The sequence below is a fragment of the Echinops telfairi genome, unplaced genomic scaffold (assembly GCF_000313985.2).
Source record: "Echinops telfairi isolate 266 unplaced genomic scaffold, ASM31398v2 ScPeMD7_443;HRSCAF=831, whole genome shotgun sequence".
In the NCBI taxonomy this organism is placed as follows: Eukaryota; Metazoa; Chordata; class Mammalia; order Afrosoricida; family Tenrecidae; genus Echinops; species Echinops telfairi.
In genome coordinates, this window is record NW_022104341.1 from 61,314,067 (window position 1) to 61,333,268 (window position 19,202).

At 44.7% G+C, this 19,202-nt stretch overlaps 1 protein-coding gene across 1 annotated transcript in view; it reads right to left on the reverse strand.

The window, feature by feature from the left end:
* LOC101649458 (inactive tyrosine-protein kinase transmembrane receptor ROR1) overlaps positions 1-19,202 on the reverse strand; it is a 343,582-nt gene that overhangs the window by 145,633 nt on the left and 178,747 nt on the right. Inside the window, exon 7 of the mRNA XM_045292145.1 lies at positions 12,639-12,850. Within this exon, the coding sequence (XP_045148080.1) occupies positions 12,639-12,850 (212 nt within the window). The remainder of the gene's footprint in view (positions 1-12,638; positions 12,851-19,202) is intronic.

Below are 19,202 nucleotides of genomic sequence, written 5' to 3' on the forward strand. Positions count from 1 at the left end.
GACCACGATAGACTGGGAAGAACAGCCTGGCAATCTACTAAATACCTGCCAATGAAAACTCCAGGGTTCACAATAGAATACTATCTGAAACAGTGCTGGAAAATGAGTCCCCAAGGTTAGAAGGCATTCACAATGCACAGTGGCTGCAACAATGAACTCTAACCTGCCAACCATCACAACGGCCTGGGCCATGTTTCATTTTGTTGTCCACATGGTGGCCACGAATCAGAGTCAGGTTAATGGCTGCAAGTGAGGAGGACTTGAAGCACATGCCAAGGACCATCAAGGACTGCTGCCTTCAGTATGGCTTACAACTCAAAGTAAAGAAGACCCAAATCCTCACCACTGGACCCACAGGTGTCATCGTGATAAATGGAGGAAAGATTGAAGTTGTCGAGAATTTTGCTTTGCTTGGATCCACAATCAATGCTCATGGAAGCAGAGTCAAGACCTCAAACGACACTTTGCATCGGGTAAGTCTGATGCCCAAGACCTCTTTTTAAAGTGTTGAAGAGCAAGGCTGTCGCTCGGAGGACTAAGGTGCACCTGACCCAAGCTACAATCGTTTCAATCACTTCCCATGCATGTGAAAGGTGGACATTGATTAAGGAAGACCAATTGAAGCATTTGAACCATGGTGCTGGTGAAGAACATTGAAAGTACCCTGGACCGCCAAAAGAACTAATAGATCTATCTTAGAAGTACAGCCAGAGCATTCTTTAGAAGCAAGGATGTGCTCGTGGGATAAATCAGCCCCTGGAAAAGGACATCATGTTTGGTAAAGTAGAAGGATAGTGAAAAAGAGGAAGACCCTGGTGAGATGGGTTGACAGGGTGGCTGCAACAATGGCCTTAACTATAGCAACAATTGTGAGCATGGTGTAGGATCGAGCAATGTTTTGTTCTGTTGTACCCAGAGTTGCTCCGAGTCAGAACTGACTGGACAGCACATAACAACAACAACAGCAAACAACATTGCTCCACAACTGACTGATGCCCCTTTGATAGCTGATTTCCCGTGATCAATGTCCTTGGGGATTCCGTGTAAAACAGATTCTAGCAGGACTTGGGTATTTGCATGAGAAGATCAGGTTAAACCCACTGTCATTGGCTCTCAGTCTGGGCAGGAACTGAGACAGAGATTCAGGCCGGGCTGAAATTAGAAGGGCCCTCTGTGTAATGGGATCACATTACCAAGTCCCTGTTTTTTCTGGAACACATGTTTTCTCTGAGATGTCTGTTCCCGGGGACTTCCTCACCTGCCACATCTCAGGTCCACTGTCCACGTTAGAGTGAGCACCAGCAGCCCCTGGGAGGGCTGTTGAAAACAGATTGCTGGGTCCCACCCACAGAGTTTCTGCTTTAGTAGGTCGCTGGTGAGGTCTGAGAGTCTGCATTTCTGACAAGCTCCCCAGATGGTGCAGATGCTCCTGGCCTGGGGGCCTTGCTTTGAGGAAAACAGGACTAAAGAAAGAGGGCTTTCAGGATCAGACAATGACGTCCTCAGCAGAGGCCCTGCCTCCTGCGTTCTGAGGGACCACAGTGTATCTGAAGAACCTGACTGAGCAATTGCAATGGCTGACACAGGCAGAGAACATGACACTCTGCTTGAGAAGGTGCCTTGGCAATGCCCAATCAAGGAACAGCGGAGAACCGGAGAACCACGGATGGTCATTCACTGGGGTTATGTTCTCCACAGCCGCCGTTGCACTGAGACTCGAGGTTTTAAAATATAAATCTCTCTAGAATGTATGCTATGCAATGTATGGCTGGGCTCTTTCCATATAGAGTCCATCTTTGGAGAGAGAGCTGTGTGCATATGCAATTAATGGATACTCCATCTACTATGTAGCTAATAGTACACATACGAAATTGTGTCTGAGGAGCCAGGAGAGAAACCTAAAGAGGGGAGGATTCAGCTCCTAATCTAGATGAGTTTGTAATCTGAGTTTAATAATAGGTACCATGTGTTGAATGCTTGCCATGTGCCAGAGACTGAGCTCATAATAATGGCTGCAATGATTTTATGAGGGTCTGTGCATTAGGCCTTAAGTACTTTGCACACATTAACTCTTCTTAGCCTCACAACCACCCTCTGCCATGGGGAGCTATGACTGGGATCCCTGTTTACAGGTGGAAAGACTGAGTAGCAGACCATTTACATATTTCCACAGCAGGTAGGTGCTAAATTCAACTGAATGGCCTTGTCTGGTCTCTAATAGGTGCTTAAAGCATTATCAACACATTTAATCCTCACCAGAATCCCAAGAGGTTCATGCTATCATTTTCCCATTTTGTGGGTCAAAACAAAACAAAAAACCAAGGCATGCAGGAGCTTGCCCAACGAGGCACGACTATTGAGTGAGCTTACGTGGTGCCAAGATTCAAATCCAAGAATGTCTGCCTCCAATGTTGGAGTGTTTTTCTGGCAAGTGGAAGCAGAGTGTTCATGAGCTCCTCAAAGCGCTCCACAATAGAGAAGGGGACTTCTCAGGGTGCCAAAGCTCTCTTGTCTCTGAGCAGGACTTTCCTTCGGCTGGCACACTGCTGTCCCCTCGAGGAGACTGGAATACGCGAACCTTGGCACGGCAGCCTTTGCCGGCGCTGGGCCTCAGTGCCCTGGAGTGTGTACGAATGTGACCTGGTTGTATCTGGACGTGGTTGTTGACATCAGTCTGCTTGACTCCAAAGGCGATTTTCCTTTCCTGTATGTTTTACTGGTCCTTAGGTAAACAGTATCAGAATTGTGAAACAATTGACTCCACTCATAAATGGAAATGATTACATTTTAAAAGCTGGAAGGCCACAGCTCTTTTATTTGGGGATTGTGGGCAGTTTCAAAGGCTGGAGCAGAACCGAGTGCCTTCTGGCTTATGCAGTCAAACGCAAGAGGAAGTTTTAACCAATAGTTGGCCATATTTGCTCATAGTTCAGCTGCACATCCAGAGAGGGAGGGAGGAAGGGAGGGAGGGAGGGAGGGAGAGAGAGAGAGAGAGAGAGAGAGAGAGAAAGAGAGAGAGAGAGAGATCCTATTTAGAGAATTTTTAAAAGTAGTAAAAATAATAGGAAGGAGAAATCCAAGGGCAAAATATAATAAGATTGTGGCTGAGGATATTGACTGAAATTAGGGAGGAGGAAGGCTTTGCGAAGAGCCTCAGAGTATATTACATCACTGTTCACACAAAGATGGCCACGTCCATAGGACAGTCAGCTCAGAAGTCCCGAGAAAGAAAATGGCCTTAAGAAGTAAGTGGAAGCGTCTCCGAGAGCATTCTAGCACTACATGTGGTGGCATATGGTAAGGACAGTAGTTAAGGAGCGGGGGTGGATCCCAGAAGGATTTTTAGATGGAAATCTAGTGCTGACGAAGTGGAGAGGCGCAGATAGTATGTTAGGACTATCATGTCATTCCAGTACGTCCAGAAGTATTTAGTTAGAAAGGAGAGATGGATTGCCTAGAAATAGAGACAGAGAAGCTGGCAAGAGACGAGGGCAACTTCAGAAACATGATACAGCCACCAGCTTCAGAACGCTAGACAAATCCTGCTTTCTTCCCAACACTATTCTTAGATCAGTCTGGAGTGATGGATTTTTGACCTACAGGGACTATTCAACCTTGGGATTTACTAAGTTCCTTTGCAGCAGCCTTCTTCCCCCAGAGCTGCATCTACCTTTCCTTGTCCCTCCTTCTTGAAAGCCCCACCTGCTAACACCTCTGCATGCCTCGTGGTCAGATGAATGAGCCAGGTTGAGAAACATTGGAGGTGGGGATCCAGGAGGTGCTGGCTGAATGGCTCTGCTCCCTTTCTGGTCTTGAGGTGAACACATCATAATTTAGTTCCTTGCCAATGGAAAGTCTGTCTGTTTTTCAGATTCAAGATAGTCGGAAGAAGAAGGGAAGCTTGGGGGAAGGAGAGAAGGGGGAAAGGAAAGGGGACAGAACTGGAGAAAAGAAGAGTTTTCAGATTTCTCAGAGAGGGTCATTTTTTCCATGGTAGAAAACCAAACCAACCAAACAAGCAAACACTCTCATTGTACATTTTCCAACCCCGCCCCCCAACCCTCTTATTACAGGCGTCACTAGAATACTCAGTGAATTTCAGAGATGGAAATGAGGAGCTATCTAACAGAAATGAATGACTTGCAAGCTTTTGCTGAATGAAATAAAAGGAAACCAAATAAACAGTGCTGTACACAACTACTCCTCATCTCTGAGTTCGCTCTTCTGCGGTGGCTTGTGTGTTGCTGGAAGCTATGCAATCAGTTTTGCAAATGTTCCCAAGGTTATCTAGGGTAGAAAGAGGTCCGCAGAGCTTCTCAACTAAGACAAACTAGACCTCTTTTATGAATACCCGTGAAACATTATCTAATGTAGTGCTGGGCGGTGAGCCCCCAGGTTACAAGTACAAGTCTGGGGGAATGCTGCCTCCACAAAGCAGAATTAACCTCCACCTTATGAGCTAACTTCATCATTGATCATAACCTTCATTTCTTGGTATGGCATGATTCACACAAGCGAAAACAAGAAGAAAGAGTTATCAATATGCATTAATCATCAGAAGATGGAATGTACACAGAACAACTCTAGTTATGTTGAAAGTCATTAAAAGTGAAGCAGAAAACACAAGGATCATCATCCTAGATCCTCATAGCCATCAAGTCAATTCTGATGCAGACGGATGCTACAGGACAGGGTAGAATCCTTAACTTTTAATAGAAGAGAGCCTCCTCTTTAACCCACAGAGTGGCTGGGGGTTTGGAACTGCTGACCTTGCAGTTAGTAGTCCAATTCAGAACCCACTACACCAGTAGGGCTCCAGTTCTAGGTATTAGTGAGCTGACATGGACTCACTAGTTGGCCATTTTTAATCAGACAATCAGGGGTGAATGGCAAATTGAGGAGGAATTGCATTCATAGTCAGAAATACCATTTCAAGATCTATCCTGAAGTACAGTGCTGTCACTGATACTATGCATAGAACTATAAGGAAGACACTAATACGACTTTTCTACAAATGTACACACCAACCACTATAGCCAAAGATGAAGAAATTGAAGATCTTTTCCAACTTGTGCCATCTGAAATTGATCAAATATACAAATTACATTGGTAATTACTGGTCACTGGAATGTGAAAGTTGAAACAAAGGGGAGGGATAAAAATGAAAATACTCTCACTACCATTGAATCAAGGTGGCATAATGGGTGCTGGGCTGCTACCTGCATGGTCAGAAGTTCCAAACCATCAGCTGCCCCCTGAGAGAAGGATGAGGCTTTCTACTCTTGCAAAGGCTTACAGTCTCAGATGCCCACAGGGGCAGTTCTACCCTGTCCTACTGTGTTGCCGTGAGAGGGAGGATCCATACCTGGAAAATAAAGCTTGCTGATGGAAATGATGTGAGGGATTGCAGGACCAATGACTTCTTCATTGCAAATACCCCCTTATTTCAACAGCATCAATGGTGACTCTCCATGGGGACTTCATCAGATGAACGACAAAGGAATCAAAGAGATGCTGGAGCGGCCCAACAGCAAGACGCAGTCCAAACCACAAATGATGCACGCAGTCCAAACCACAAATGACACGCTAAATGTCTGACAAAAGAGTTCCTTAGAGCAGTGGTTCTCAATTCGTGAGTCGCGACCCCTTTGGGGTCGAATGACCCTTTCACAGGGGTCACCTGATCCATAACAGCAGCAAAATTACTGTTATGAAGTAGCAACGCAAATAATTTTATAGCTGGGGCGGGTGTGTGTGTGTGTGTGTGTGTGTGTGTCACCACAACATGAGGAACTGTATTAAAGGATCATGGCATTAGGAAGGTTGAGAACCCCTGCTTTAGAGTGTTAATAATCAAACATATCACTTGGACAAGAAAGGTATGCCTGACCCAAGCCATGGTATTTTCAATCACCTCAATGCATGTGCCATGCTGCACAATGAATAGTGAAGACTGAAGTAGAATCTATGCCTTTGAGTTGTAGGGTTGGCAAAGAATATTAAGTATATCTTGGGCTACCAAAGGAGTATACAAATCTTGTGTTTCAAGAAGTTCAGTCAGAAGGAGGCTTAGATCTGAAGATGATGAGATGCTATCTCGTATCCTTCAGATTCACTATCAGAAGGGACTAGTCCCTGGAAAAGGACACCATGCTCGGTCAAGGGTGAGTGCTAAAAAGGAAGACACTTGATGAGATGGATTGACACAGTGGTTGCAACAATGGGCTCAAGTATAGCCATTGTGAGGATGGCGCAGCATGGTACAGGCTTCCATCTTGATGCACACAGACTCTTATGAGTCAGAATCGGTTTCAGGACACGGAATAACTTTACATAAATATAACTTAGTTTTTTTTCTTTCTGTGAACAGCCGAGGACATTGAACATACAGAAAGGCTAAATGGGCCAAGGGGCAGTTAAGAGGTGGAACCAAGGGGCACATCTCCACTTCCTGATTGCGCCTTGCTCGGCCTGGTTCACTGGCTACCCTGAGGGGCAGTAGCTCTAGCCCTTTCAGACGTGTTCATCTTGGTGGGGGCTGGGGGTCGGGCTCTACATGCAACAGGACAAGGCGTGTCCTTTCTCCACAGGGTAGAAGGAAACTAACCCTTTCTTAAGTCTTCCTTCTTCCTAAACTTGGTCCAATGTTTTACTCTTCCTAGACCATCCTCCTCTCTGGAGACTCAGGCCAGCTCTTGTCCGCCAGTCTGTCTGCTGTGGCCCGTCATCCTCCCTGAAGGGCATCCGCTTCTAATCTCCCAGAGGAGCCTCTCCTTCCTGATCCAAATACTCACAGCTCAGCACGTGAAGAGAGATGGAACCAGACAGTGGAAACCCCGAAGGGCAAATTCACTTGGATAAAGATGATCTTTAGCGTATTTCACTTTTGATTTGGCTCAAAGAGAAATCAGAACAAGGCTGGAGAAGACCGGCTTCTATCCTTTCTGAGCCAGGCCTTCCACTCTCCTTTTATTTCTAGTGGGGGAGAATGTGTGTTCCAGGACATTCTCCGCCTCCCCCCCCGGCCCCCCGCAGCTCCCCCCATGCACCCTCTCTTATGTGGGTCCCTTTCTTTTAGATTTCATAGGTACATGTAATATTTATGTGTCAGTGACCTTTTACAGTTGTTTTAGAGATGGACTGTTTACATTCAGGAATTTTCTTTAGGGTCTCCAAAGTCCTTTGTGTGTTTTCCAGGAAAGGCACTCAGTAGGAACCAAAACAAACAACTGAACCACTCGAACTTCACTGGAGCCAAACCCCTTACGAGAGTCTGGCGGGTGGGGTGGGGGTGGGGAGTTAGCGCTGGTTTTTGTTGTTTTCCCCAACCCGGTGCAGCCTGAGACTTGAGCCATTCCTCCTACCATTCTGTTTCAGAAAATACTGATGTGCTGCTTAAAGGCACCTTCTGAGCCCTCTGTTGTAGAGATCTTGCCAGTGCTGGGAGAACTTTTTGCCAAACATGCTTTGGAGATGATCCAGAAACAGAGGGAAACACTGCTTACTACACCAAACTTCTGGGAAAGTTTATCCCAGAACTTTTCACATTTGTCTCACATGATCAACATGGGGGACAGATATGTAAAGGGACATTATTGCTTTGGCCCGAATTCCACTTTTCCTTCACAGAACTGAAATGACTTCATTTAGGCCAGTGGGTCTCGACTTCCTAATGCCGCAACCTTTTAATACAGTTCCTCATGTGGTGGTGACTCCCCAATCATAAAATTATTTTCGTTGCTACTTCATCACTATAATTTTGCTACTGTTATGACTCGGGTGACCCATGGGAAAGGGTCGTTTGACCAAAGGGGTCGTGACCCACAGGTTGAGAACTGCTGATGTAGGCCTTCTTCTCTAAGAGATCCAGAGTGCTACTCATGGCTACCCTTCAGTCCACACTGACCAAGTTGAAACATGTTTAGTTGTTTGTTTTGTGACCAAAATGCTATTCTAGAGTCAGCAAGGGCTTCCTTCACTCAGAGTTGGAAAATCATCTTTCACCTACCAGCTCGTTGACTTTGGGCACCATATTGAATATGTTGGAGTCCCATGGTAATGCCGATGGTCAACATGCTCATGTAGAGGTTGGAGGCTGGAGTCTACCAGTGAGACCTCAAAAGAAAGGTCTTGTGGTCGACTTGCAAACACTCATCCATTAAAGACCCTGTGGCACGCAGCTCTATCTGATGCACATGGGGCCACTGGGCGTCAGAACCAACTCTGTGACAGCTGGTTTTTTATTTAATCTTTGAAGTCTCAGCTACCTTGGTTGTACAACTGCAAAAATAGCCACAAGGATTAAATGAGGGAATAAGTATAAAAGCGCTTGGTACAGTGTTTGACCATATGTACTAGTCAGTGGGTGCCCGTTTTCTCTATGCAAGCCACAAAGCTCAATATGGCTTTATTTCAAAGACTACAAAAATCCAAAGCATCATGTCTACTAACCAATAATGTACTACAAACAAACCTCTACTAACAATGGAAGTCCATGGTAAGTCGAGGCCGACCAACAAAGCTAGGAGATGGTTTTCCTGACTGCAAATGACCCTTGCCTTGGTTTCTACCATAACAAAGAGGAGCCGGGTTCTCCAGGGCAGTGGTTGCTATATAGTATGACTCCTATAATCAAACTGATTTGAGTCTCTCTTATACCTAGATTGCTGGAATTTCTAAGACTTATCAATATTTATCATAGGAATAGAAAGAAGAGAACCATGACTATTCCATTAGTAGGGTGAAGTCATTGGCTGTGTAAAGGTCAACTAGGTCAGCTATAAGGTTATCTTATGAATGTACAATAATATCAACTCTTCTATTTTCCTCTACCACCACTGTACTGCTAAATTTCTGCAGCTGCCTAGTGTCCTGCTGTTCAACCACTTGGTTTACACCAGCAATGCTGATGTTGATATGGCCAATACTGGCCCTCTAAGTGTTTAAGAGCCCTGGTGGTGCAGTGGTTATGCACTGGCTGCTACCTCCAAGGTCAGCAGTTAGAAGCTACCAACAGCCCCATGAGAGAAGATGGAACTTTCTACTCCCATAAAGTGCAACAATCTTGGAATCTCATGAGGGCAGTTCTATCCAGTCCAATAGGGTCACTATGAGTCAGAATGGATCTGATGGCAGTGATTTTTAAAAAGTGTTTTACACATTAATTCATCTATTGACAACTCAATGGACCCTGTTCTTACTTTTCCTCGTGCTACATATAAGGAAACTGTAATACAAAGAAGTCAACGACATTGCCCAAGATCATGAAGTAAACCCAAGCAGCCACGCTCAGGTGCCCATGCTCCCGATTGATCACACTGTCTCTCCACAGGTATTCTTGTCATTCTCAAAGGTACATAATAACTCAAATAAAGTGAATAGCGTGCTTCACTTGAAATGTCATAAGACCTATGTAAGGATCATCTAAAAGTACCGTATATACTCGTATATAAGCCGAGTTTTCAAGCACATTTTTAATACAATTTTTTTTTGCTTTTTTTTCTTTTTTAACATTTTATTAGGGGCTCATACAACTGTTATCCCAATCCATACACACATCAATTGTGTAAAGCGCATTTGTACATCGTTTCTCAAAACATTTTCTCTCCGTTGAAACCCCCGACATTAGGTCCTCATTTTAATACAATTTTTGTGGTAAAATTAGATGCCTTGGCTGCTATTCGGGTCAGCTTATACTCAAGTATATACAGTAGTTTGTAATTAGCTAATCAAAATGTTTGATTTTTGGAGGACTTTACTTGAGGATGTACTTCATCTCCTTCTAAGAATTGTATCACAATCTGTTCCTGGAAGCTGGTAGGAAACTCATTTTCCTTCCAGGAAGCAGCATTGGCCAGACCACTCATGGCTGTGTAAGAGCAACGTAGTGGGAGGCCAGAGTCTATTGCCTGGTTCCTGTCCTCAGCTGTATGTTTCTTGTGCATGTCCATTTCCTAAAGAGTGAAGCGAAGGAGGAAATGATTGTAGGACAACGGACCCCGAATGAAGAGGCAGCGTTCCAGTACTTTCCCCTTGCCACTGGAGGAATTACCTGGAAAACTTGTCTAGTGCCAATCTTTCCAGAGCCAGGAAAGTAAATTCAGATCTAGGAATGAATGACTCGGAGCCTTTCATGAATTCCTTCAGGGATATGAGCATGATTCTATAGTAAATGACATTTTAAATGATGAAATGGTATTAAATAGAAAGATATATAAGTGATTAGATGTAAATTTTACAAGAAGAATATTAGAGATGATTTAACTTACATATTAGGGACTTCTGACATCCTTCAGAAACAAAAATCCCCACTTCTGGAAGAAGGGGAGTGGTCTTCAAGGTGCCCAGACATCCATGGGTAGAAGGAAGACTGCGCTGCTCACTGTGCCCTGCCTTTCCCTGCCCACTCTTAAAAGCTCCCTAAAATCTTGGCTGCGCGACCTCAAGGAAGCATAACTCCTATGACAAGTAGGTGAGGCAGGGCCTTTTCCTTGTCCTTCCTGGGAACTGGTACTTGTCCTAGGTGGCCCTGGTCCTGGCACAGACGCACTGATCAACAACCAAATGGCCTTTGTGGAATTTTTACAACAGAGGGTCATGCTGTGGAAGTTCAAAACCATGCTCCCAGGTTCTATCAGCCCTCATCTTGCCTCAATTATCCCTCACAAAGCCTCACAGTGTTCCTTGTCCCAGCCTGAGCTTCACCTGGAGAAAGGATTCCTAGTTAAAAGTGACTCATAGGACCACCAGGACTCATGGGTAGAGCCCTGCACACCCTTCTAGCCTGGGGTCCTGTGGAGTGGAAAACAACAGATCAGGCATCAAAGAAGAACCAACTTCAAACCTGATATACTGTCTAACCTTGGGCAATACACTGAACTCTCAAAGCCTATGTTTTCTGAAATCACAGCTTTGTGAGGATGGAATGTCATTTGTGTGCCCAAACCTAATAAGGTACATCAATCCCCCTGCTGGAAGCTAGGAAGCCAAGCATGGAGTTCTCACTTGCACGTCTGTCCCTGAATGAAATCCCTGGCTGTCTGAGCTTTGGCTCTTTTCACGGCAGGGACGCATGTTTAGTAAGAGACAGTGGTTTTGTTGAGACTGGGTATTTGAAAAAGACTTTTAAAGAGACTCCAAGACCTCACCAACGGATGATTTTACAATAGCAGCACTTTTCAAGGCCGTTAAAGTAAAATAACTTAAACAACAAAGCCAAATGAAATCAAATGAGGGCCATGTGTCAATTCCAATGATGCTCCTCTACTTACTGGGTAGAGGATTAGTCAGTGTAAGTGGGAAGGCATTTCTCCTCTGAAATTACATGAAGGGACCCCGTGGTGCAGTGATGGAGTGCTCAGCTGTTCACTGAGGGGTCAAGGGGCTCAAACTCGCCAGCAGCTCCGTGGGAAAAAGGTGTGGCTGCGTGCTTTCTTAATGATTTTAGCCTGGGAAATCCATAGGTGCAGTTCTACTCTGTCTGATAGGATTACTCTGATCCAGGATTGAGTCCATAGCAGCGGGTATTTGGTATTGTGAGCTTGAGTTTACACACAGAAAAATTGAAGCTAAGAAAGGATTATTGAAGACTTATTCAAGAGTTCCTATAGAAGGGGGCACCGAGAACATGCCAACAATGGATATTTTAAAACTGCATTTGAAGTGACGTGTCACTTACAGAAGAGAAAAGAATAATCTAGTCACTCACCCGCAGAGAAGGCAAATTCTTGTTGAGTGAATGAATGACGATGCCTATGGAATCGTCATAAGACAAAACAAATGGCTATTGGATACAAAACCAGAAAACCAAACCAGACCAGAAATCACCGCCGCACTCACTGGCATTGAGCCGATTCTGACTCGGAGGATCCTGAATGGTTTGAATGAAATCCTTGCGGAGAGGTCCCTAGCTGAGGTGCTGACTTTCCTGAAAGAAAGCCTGTTCCGTGTTTCAGCTGGAGAGCCAGTGCCTGTGCCCCACTGAAGGTAACGGCCGGCGAGCCTGCCAGGACCTCCAGTGACCCGACTGCGGAAAGATGATGCGGAAAAGCTCAAAGGAAGGAAGTCGTTGATGGAGCCCAGGGAGAAGAGGGGCAGGTAAGTTACACAATGGGATGCAAAGAGTGTAGGAATGGCAGGGGAGAGAGAACAGTAGTTCTTTTTAAATGTGCCTAATCCAAAGATTAAGTAATGCCTGTTATTTATAAAAAGGGTATTTTGGACAATGAAGTTAGTAAACAATGTTGGACTGCTTCTCTCTTCCTCTCGTCTCTTTCTTTGTATCTTTCCCTCTCAATGTAATTGGAAAAGTATGGGATTTCTTTCTCTGTAAACCCTAAGTCCTTCGGGGACCTCATGGTGCAGTGGGCTGGCTGTTGGGCAGCTGATCGCAATATCAGCAGTTCAAAACCACGAGCTGCTTCTTGGAAGAAGGATGAGGCTGTCTGCTCCCATAAAGATGTTCAGTCTTGGACATCCACAGGGGCAGTTCTACTCTCTCCTACAGGGTCGCTATGAGTCAGAACTGATTCGATGACAGTGAGTGAGTGCTCTAAACACAGATTCTATATTATTTGATTTCAAAGCGTGGGAGGCGTATACTGCTTTGTTTAGAGCAAACACGGCTCTGTTCACTTTACCTTGGGTTTATATGCACTGAGCATGGACATCTCTACATTTTGACCTCGGACGGGTTTTGGCTGCCTCTGGACCGGCGGCGCGGAGGACTTCTGGTTGTTGCGGCAGACACAGATGAAAAAGAAGAGGAAAGCGATGGCCAGGGGAATGGCCACGCTCGGCACCAGTATGTACAAGATTTCCATTTTATTCTTCTCCTTGGAATCCTTTGAATCTGGGTGTAAAAACAAAGAAGAGCAAATGTTAGGCTCGTTAGAATAACACATATAATGTTACATTCCATGCTTTAAAATCCTTCTATCCTACTATACACACAAATCCACTGTGGGAAGGGGGGAAAAAAGAATCCATTGCTTACTAAAATGTGTTTCCATCAAACCTTCAACATAATTCACTGAGGTTAAAAAGTTTAAAGTTCAAACGTTTAGAAATTGCACAGGGTTCTGATGAAGACTGTCTATGTGTGTGGGTCCCCTTCTGATTTGGCTTCTCTGTAGCTGTAGACCAGCATTTCTCTAACACCTTCAAAGTTAAACGTCTCGTAGAGAACTGTATATATCCAAGACCGTTAATGTAGCCTAGAAGGCTCTTCCTCCATTGGCTATCAGCCCAGAGCAGCTCCCACTGGGTTCCAGGAACCGTGCCCTTGCTTGGCTGGTTTCGACTGCCAGGGCCAGGCCTGCATCTTCCAGCACTGACATCACTAAAGAATCCTGGCCCCAGTGTCTGCAAAGTCACAGAGCGGGCCGAGAATGCAGGGCCTAGGCTCAGGGCTCGGTCCGCCTCTGGGGAGCTCTGCACCTTGCACAGGTCAAATGAGGTAAAAAGCATTTACCTCTCTGGGCCTCATTTCACTCCTCATCTACAGAAGTGAGGTGTCTGTGCTGAATGGCACCGGGGTTCTCTACCACAGAGCAGTTCTATAAATCCTGGTTACAATTTTTTTCTGTTTCAATTTTTAAAAATTTCAGTACATTAACTTTAGAGAGAGGGGCCACCTAATGGTATGTCCTGGTAACCAATAACCTCATCGGATTGTTTACGAAAATCCAAATTGGTCAACTCAAATTCACAAGAAAATGAGTAATGCACTCATAATATCAACCCTTCACTTGTTCATTAGTTCAATGAACAAAATGGCGTGGTGGTTAAAGCACCAGGCTGCAAACCAGAGATTGGTGGTTCAAATCCACGAGCTGCTCTACCGGAGAAAGATGTGGCGTCTGTCTCTGTACAGATTGACACCCTTGGGAGCCCTATGGCAGCGGTTCTGTTCTGTTTTACAGGGTTGCAAGAACTGGAATTGATTCCATAGCAGCGGGGTTTTGGGTTGGCTTGATATTATTAGCTTGATTTTATGTACAGAGAACTTGAGGTTAAGAGGAGATTATTGAAGATGGATGCAAGAGATTAGAAAGGGGCAAGTTAGTTAATTGTGCCAACCTGGCCAATAATCACATGTGGGGCTAATTGAAAGGCAGATGGATAAATGGGTGGTGAGCCTCGCCTTTCTGGGACTTGGAAGTGATGTATAGCACACAATAACAACGTTGTCCCACCCCCAGGATAAAGCAAGCATTATCCCCTGAAGCTTCAGTGTTATTCAGCACTTTTCAGGAAAATATATAACCTAACATGTACAACATGTCTCTTGCTTTGTGATGGTCGCACCAGGGTGCAGCTGCTTTAGCAGTTCCCTGCTTCAGCTTGCAAGATTGACTTCCTACAAGACATCCCCAAGGAGAAGCCACATGAACCTATCCCAATGCAGCCCTGGGTGCTGGAGCAGCCGTGTGGAGACCCCTGCCAGTGCTGAGATGCTTACACGTTCACGGACTCAGCTTTCCTCCTGCAGTCGGCATTATTGCCTCTGTTTTGTGAGGTGGAGGACTTTGTGGACTGGTGTTGGGTTAATGGGTTACTGTTGGACTTGTGGGCTTGGGCAGCATTGAGTTGGGATGTTTTCGTGATGCAAACTTTCTTTATATAAAACTCACTTATACACGAGTTGCTGTGGATTTGTTTCTCTAAAGTACCTAGACTAATACAGGGGCATTGAAAAAATGCACAGGAACCTCTGGCTACAAAATACAGAATGAGAGTCTTAACTCCACACCAGCCCAAGGACAATGGCCATGAGGCAGAGATCAGCCACGCCCCCACTCTCCGTTTTCCATATCCCTCTGACACCAACCATATGGCCTCCGACTTCTCTTGGGTTTCACAATTCATTGCAATAGCCACGCAGTACTCAATGAGGGGCTTTATTTTGGAAACTGAGAGGTGACAAAATGTTAACGATACAGTTCTTTTGTCTGCAATGCCTCTTCTCAGCCATGCTAGCAGGCATGTCTCTCTGGTCCTGGACCTCTCAGCCACGCGGTCCCTTAGCCTTGTTCATTCTGTCTGGGAACCTACTATATTACTCCGCCTCATGGTCTTGATGCTGCACCTCCACTCTGCCTCCCCATCTGAGAGTGGCTTTGCCTCACTGGTTTCGGTCTTGCTCCCCTGTTCTGGCTCCTGATCTTGGCACTACGGCCTCTGCTGCCTTCACCACTTCAGATTGGGATTTTGCATGTGCACCACCGGTGGCAATTCTTTCTTGTTGGTCACAGGATTCCCTGTCTTCCTGCGCCTGAGATGGCTCACTTACCTGCACAGTGGAATGGCAAAACTGACCAACCTCCCATTTGCATTGTCCCAACCAATCATTTGATGGGTGTTATGAAGACTTGGTTAGAGGAGCCATATTAAGTAATTTACTTTACCACATGCACCAAAAGCTGAGTGTTGAGAATATACAATGTACTAACCCTCAGATGAGTTTGGGGAGAGGTAAAATCTGGTTTCTAGTTATAATTAAAAATTAATGTTTATCATTTTATTTTGGCAGAAATCATAGTACTGATTATTATGACTATGGACCAGGTACAGTTCTAAGCCATTTTACTGAACTCATTTATCCTCACAAACAACTCAAGGAGGCAGGTACCAACCATGCTTATCTCCCCTTTTGTAGACGAGAAAGCGGAGGGACAATGGTAACATAACTGGCCAAGAGCACATGAGGGGCGGTGGGCAGTGCTTCAAAAAGCTGGTGGAAAGTTTCCATGACCTTTTACTTTCCTTTTCCACAAACCTTTTGAAGCCCCCTCACATAGCAAGTAAGTAAAAAGTTTCCATTTCTGGCTGTTGGCCTTGCTTCAGAATTCCCATTCTATATCACACTGCCAGGAATTTGAGAATGGCACCTCCGGGTGGTCCCAAGGCTTGACACACTTGGCTGCTCATCCAAAGGGCAGTGGTTTGAGTCTAGCGAGAGGGGCTTCAGGAAGAAACGCCTGACGATCTGCTCCTGAAAACTCAGTCGATGAAAGCACTGCAGAGCACAAGAGCCCTCCGACGCCCACTGGGTTGGCATTGACTCAACAGTGTCCACTGGTTTGATTTAAGAATGGCAGTTTTGTGACTCTTTTCTTGGGGTTTTAGGGTGCCTCCTGTTTCCTGGAGGTAGGACAGAAGAGGTCAGTCTGAAAAGTACCAAATAACACTGAGGTTTCAGCAGATCTGCTGCCTTTGAACTTAGTCCTCCGTACACTCATCTCTCACGACCATTGAGTCGAAGCACAGCGACTCAGTGACCCTACAGGAGAGGGCAGAACTGTCCCTGTGGGTTCCTGTCTTTCTCGGCCAGAGCGGCTAGTGGAGAGATTTCATGTCTGGTCTAGCAGCTCCTAACCACGCTGCCACCAGGGCTCCTTCCATAAAGAGTACAGCCCAGGAACTCCTAGGGGGCAATTCTAGTCTGTTTTGTAAGTCCCCTGGGACTTGGAAGTGATGTGTAGCACACAATAACAACGTTGTCCCACCCCCAGGATAAAGCAAGCATTATCTTCTGAAGCTTCAGTGTTATTCAGCACTTTTCAGGAAAATATATAACCCAACATGTACAATGTAAATGTACAGTGGAAGGCCATTCTAATCATTGCTAGAAACTGAGTCTCATGAGTCTTAGGTCTGTGGATGTGTAGATAGATGGAAAGATCTCACCTATGCGGCAGAGTGCCTACCACAGGGCCTCACTCAGATGCCTATAGGTCCACACAACAGAGCCAGCAGAAGGAAGTGCATTTTAGAGCCAGAAACCGCTGAATACGGTGCTTGCCTTCAGTAGGGACTGATTCTCTGAGCAGACTGTTCTGTAAAGTGGGCATGATAGTGCCTACACTTCACAGCGTTGTTGTACGGAAGGAATGAAGAGGCTGGTAGAATTCAATGACATGTTAGTGTCATAGTTCCTAATCCTTTTGTATTGGAAGGGCACTGGGGGATAGAGGTATTGGTTGGAAATTCAAAATTGCTCTAAGCAAGAAACTTAACTTGTCTTGCCCCAGTTTCCTGGGGCAATAGGTACCATGATACCTACTTTCCCTAACGTAAGGAGCTCTGGTAACCAAAGGTCAACAGTTCAAACCCACCCACCACTCTATGGGAGCAAGATTTCGGTCTGCTTCCCAAAAGATGTACAGCTTTGGGAACCCTATGGGACCAGTTCTACTTTGTGCTATGGGGTGGCTATGAGCTGGAATAGGCTCTGTGGCAGTAGGAGAGTAGGCTTTCTATCACATTTAGTTCATATGAGCATCAAACGAAATACTGCTCATGACAAAACCTTTAAAAATGAAGAGCTAACAGTTGTTGGATGCTGTCATCATCATTATGAATAGTATAAAACTCTTCAAATTTCTTGTGGGAGGAAGGGGGAGATCTCTGTTGTTCTTGGATCTTCGCTGGGATCACCAAGAAGGTAATGATTAGGAAAGGAATGAGGCTAATTTAGTACTAATGTAACACTAGTCATTTTTCCGGCCGAGGTTTTTAGCAACAAGAGCAAGTTGGGCTCTCACCTGCTCGGCAAACAAAGCAGTCTATTCATTCCGTATCAGATTATGCAGGGAACGCCTTTGCTTGTCAACGGGAAGCCTGGGACAAATCCCCCTGTAGGTTTGCGGAAGAACACACTTCAAGAAGCTAAATCCTTTAAACATAGACAAACTTGACTCCTTCTGATTGTACTGAGGGTGTGCGAGTGAGCACAACAGGCTCCGTGTCTTCTTGCCAAGTACAATATGCAGGCGGAAGAGAACGTGGTCACATAGGAAGCGACAGACAACACATTCCGTCCTATTGCAAGTCTACTGTGAAGTGAGCCTCTACCCTGCAGTTCTCTGGATTTGGTCAACAAGGGATTCACTCTCTGGTTCAAGAGACCCATATATAAAAATATTCCTTGGGACTGCTAATGGAAAATTAGGAAACTAACATATGCCAAGACCCCCTTTTATGTTCAAGAATTGTATTCTTTATGGAGTTTCTCTAACTTGATGTTATTATTGTACTGACTTGACATATAGAGCAATTGAGGCAGAGAAGAGATAAATGATTTGCCAAAGCTCGAAAGGAGTAGAGTTGGAACGCAAGCCTGCCTCACTTTAATGTTCCTTTGCTTTTAAAACAATACTATTAATAAAAATACTGCTAAAAGAGCATGTGGAATTTTCTCGCATCATTTTTAAAAGCACATACCATTTTTAAAAGTCATTTTAGAATAAAGAATATTATTCTTTCTATTTACTTTAAGGGGTAATGGAAATCTCTTGTGTCTATTAGAAAATTGTCCAAAACTTGGAATGGTGAAGAGTTTTAATACTTTGGAACAACTGTTTAAATGTGTAATGCACATATCAAGTATGTAAAGTTAAATGCTTGGGATTTTTTTAAACCAACCATTTAGTCTAGATCACATGATTGAGTTCTTTTTAAAATCAACAATTTGGTATCACAGTCCACATCTGACATTCCTGTTTTATTTTTACAGTGACATGCAATACTTAGATTAGTAATTAAATATAATGGAGAAAATACTTCTTTCTTATCCTGAGGCTTAAAGCAAGGTAAACATGATTCTTTATTCAAGAGGTGCTTTCAGAAAGTGAAACATCATTTGGGATATTACTTTGAGTTTAAATCAGAAAATTATCTGAATTTATGAGAGATACGGGAGGGAATTGTACAGAACCTTAGAATTCAAAGAAAATTTAGAGGTTTACATTATGATTTTTATCTGAAAAGAAAAAGAAGAAAGAAGACAAACAGGGATCACCACTATTTATGGTTTGAAAATGACAAAGTGGATCCATAGAACACAGGGCTGAGCACTATGGTTACTTAAGCCTAGGAAAAAGGGTCTTAATTAATCCTTCAATTGACATGCTGAGTTCAGCCACTCCCTCTCTTGTTTTGATGGTAAAAGTACTTTTACCACAGGGAAAGAGGGACCAGACTTCAACCCAGTGCTCTAAGATGTGAATGCAACATGCCGCCATGGAGTAGGGAACCAGTGGAGAGGTCTGAGGGGCTGGCCCCAATCCCAACTACTATGTGGACACCTGCTCCTCCCCGCAGAAGAATTTATTTCAAAGGAGGGCACTGAATCTGCAGCTCTGGGAGAGGGACATATCTGATTGGAGCACACGGGAGCAGATGAAGGGGGAGGAGGAGAG